At 33.6% G+C, this 2,140-nt stretch overlaps 1 protein-coding gene across 1 annotated transcript; it reads left to right on the top strand.

Annotated features, from left to right (window-relative positions):
* The first annotated feature begins 202 nt into the window (after positions 1-202).
* On the top strand, positions 203-1,355 carry Smp_131830 (hypothetical protein). Its single transcript, XM_018791292.1, has one exon. The coding sequence runs from the start codon at positions 657-659 to the stop codon at positions 969-971; it is 315 nt and encodes a 104-aa protein (XP_018645506.1). The 5' UTR covers positions 203-656; the 3' UTR covers positions 972-1,355.
* The last annotated feature ends 785 nt before the right edge of the window (positions 1,356-2,140 follow it).

Below are 2,140 nucleotides of genomic sequence, written 5' to 3'. Positions count from 1 at the left end.
ATATACATAAAGTTTTTTTATTCATAGATCTATTTAACATTAAAATGGAAATAATTAAATAGATTCCTTGTATAATTGCAAATAGAAAACATAATGTAATGAATACAATGATATATTGTTGAATATAATCAGTGAATACTTTTGTACAACCCTATGGGGGAAAAAGTTTTGGGAAAGGAAAAATAAAAATAATAAAAAAAAATAAGATTAGGTAAGTTATGAAGTATGTAAATAGGAATTAAAGTTTTGTTTCAAAAAAAAAAAGATGCCGGCTTACTGGTCTATCGGTTAAGTACTTTGGCGCGAGACTGATAGATCCTAAAGTACGAATCTCGAGAATGTGGGATCGTGGATTCGCACTGATGAGGAGTCTCATAGTAGGACGAAATGGCCATCCAGTGCTTCTAAGTTTTACATGGTGATCTAGCTTCAATTGACTAATGATTTCAACTATTAAAAATACTGAAATCTCCACAAAACCCTTTCTGATTACTATTCATTTAAACAGTAAGGTGATATTATTGATAAACAAGGTGGATTGAATATAGAAATAAAGGTGTGGTTCGACAAAACAAGAGTAGCGTATTTACAATTGAAGAGCATCTGGAACTCAAAACAATTTTCAACCAACACAAAGATCAAAATTTTCAATACAAATGTCAAGACAGTTCTACGGTATGGGGTGGGAACTTGGAGAACTACGAAAACCATCATCGAGAAGATACAGGTGTATATTAACAATTGTCTACCCAAGATATTTCGAATCCATTGGTCAGACACTATCAGCAACAACCTACTGTGGAAGAGGACAAACCAGATTCCATCTAGCGGAGGAAGAAATCAGGAAGAAGCGCTGGAAGTGGATAGGACACAGTTTGAGAAAATCACCAAACTGCGTCACAAGGCATGCCCTCACATGGAATCCTGAAGGCCAAAGAGCACATTACGTCGAGAAATGGAGACAGACATGAGAAGAATGAGCAAAAACTGAATGGAACTAAGAAGGAAGGCTCGACACATAGTAGGTTGGAGAATGCTGATCGACGACCTATACTCCATTGAGAGTAACAGGCGTAAGTAATTTGAATTTTAAGTAGAATACCGTTGAAAACAAAGGAATCACTGGTCAGCTATTTCATTCTAGTATGGGACTCCTACCTAAGACCAAGTTTTAATTAAGACTACAAAGTATTATAGCTTTCGCAAACGCTTCCAAACTAATCGATAAACTAAATATTTCCAAATTTGAACTTCATAGTTTGGTGTTCTTGATGCAATGATATCTCAGTGTGTTAGTCCAGCTCAATGGAAAATATTAACAGTAATCAAATTGTACTTTATTTGACTAACTAACAATAATCTAAATTCACTTCATTCATATGTATTCACGATTAAGCAAGTTTATAGGGAACTTTTAGTGAGTAGTTTTATGATTGAGCACATTGAAATCAATCCAATTTATCAATCAATCAGGAAAATTATGCAGAAACATAGGAACAAAAATCAAATCAATGGGAGATACAAACAAAACAAAGAAATACACAACCAAAGATTTAAGGTCAACAAGAACCAATCAACACTGAGGTGTACAGAACAGGTTGTGAACCACATGTGGAGAAATTCAAACACTTCACTTCTACCCAAAGTTCGTGCTGATGATGTCGTGTTCAGAAGGACAATGATAGCTCCACGACCAAACCATCCAGCTCAGAGAAAAAAACACTCATCAAAATGATTGAGCAATGAATAACAATATTACAGTTTATAATACAGTATGTTGAGCAATTGTAGATAACTTTGAAAATTCTCTAAATAACGATTTTCTGCAATCATAACAAGATAGAGATCTAGCCTACATTTAATGTGGTCATTTTGGATAAAACATGATTATCAATTTAACCAAACATTCACATTTTACCGCTAATTATATTAATTATTATATGAGTATCAAGCAAAATGATTACACTGGATGAACAGAAGGAACTTGTTCATCTTAGATTTCGTAAACATATTACGAAAGGTGACCTCTTAAAACGCATTCATCAGTATGTTTAAACATCTAAACGAAAAAAACGTCAAGTAATCAAGTAGATATCATGAAACCATTCAAGTCTATGATGTTTTTAACTTTGCAGCTATC

Source organism: Schistosoma mansoni (assembly GCF_000237925.1).
Source record: "Schistosoma mansoni, WGS project CABG00000000 data, chromosome 3 unplaced supercontig 0105, strain Puerto Rico, whole genome shotgun sequence".
Taxonomy (NCBI): Eukaryota; Metazoa; Platyhelminthes; class Trematoda; order Strigeidida; family Schistosomatidae; genus Schistosoma; species Schistosoma mansoni.
The sequence above is the reverse complement of the archived record's forward strand: the minus strand, read 5'-3'. Positions and strand labels throughout refer to the sequence as shown.

What these genes read in the sequence shown, in the direction of transcription:
- Smp_131830 (XM_018791292.1), top strand. Translation starts at nt 657, where the DNA reads ATGTCAAGACAGTTCTACGGTATGGGGTGGGAACTTGGAGAACTACGA.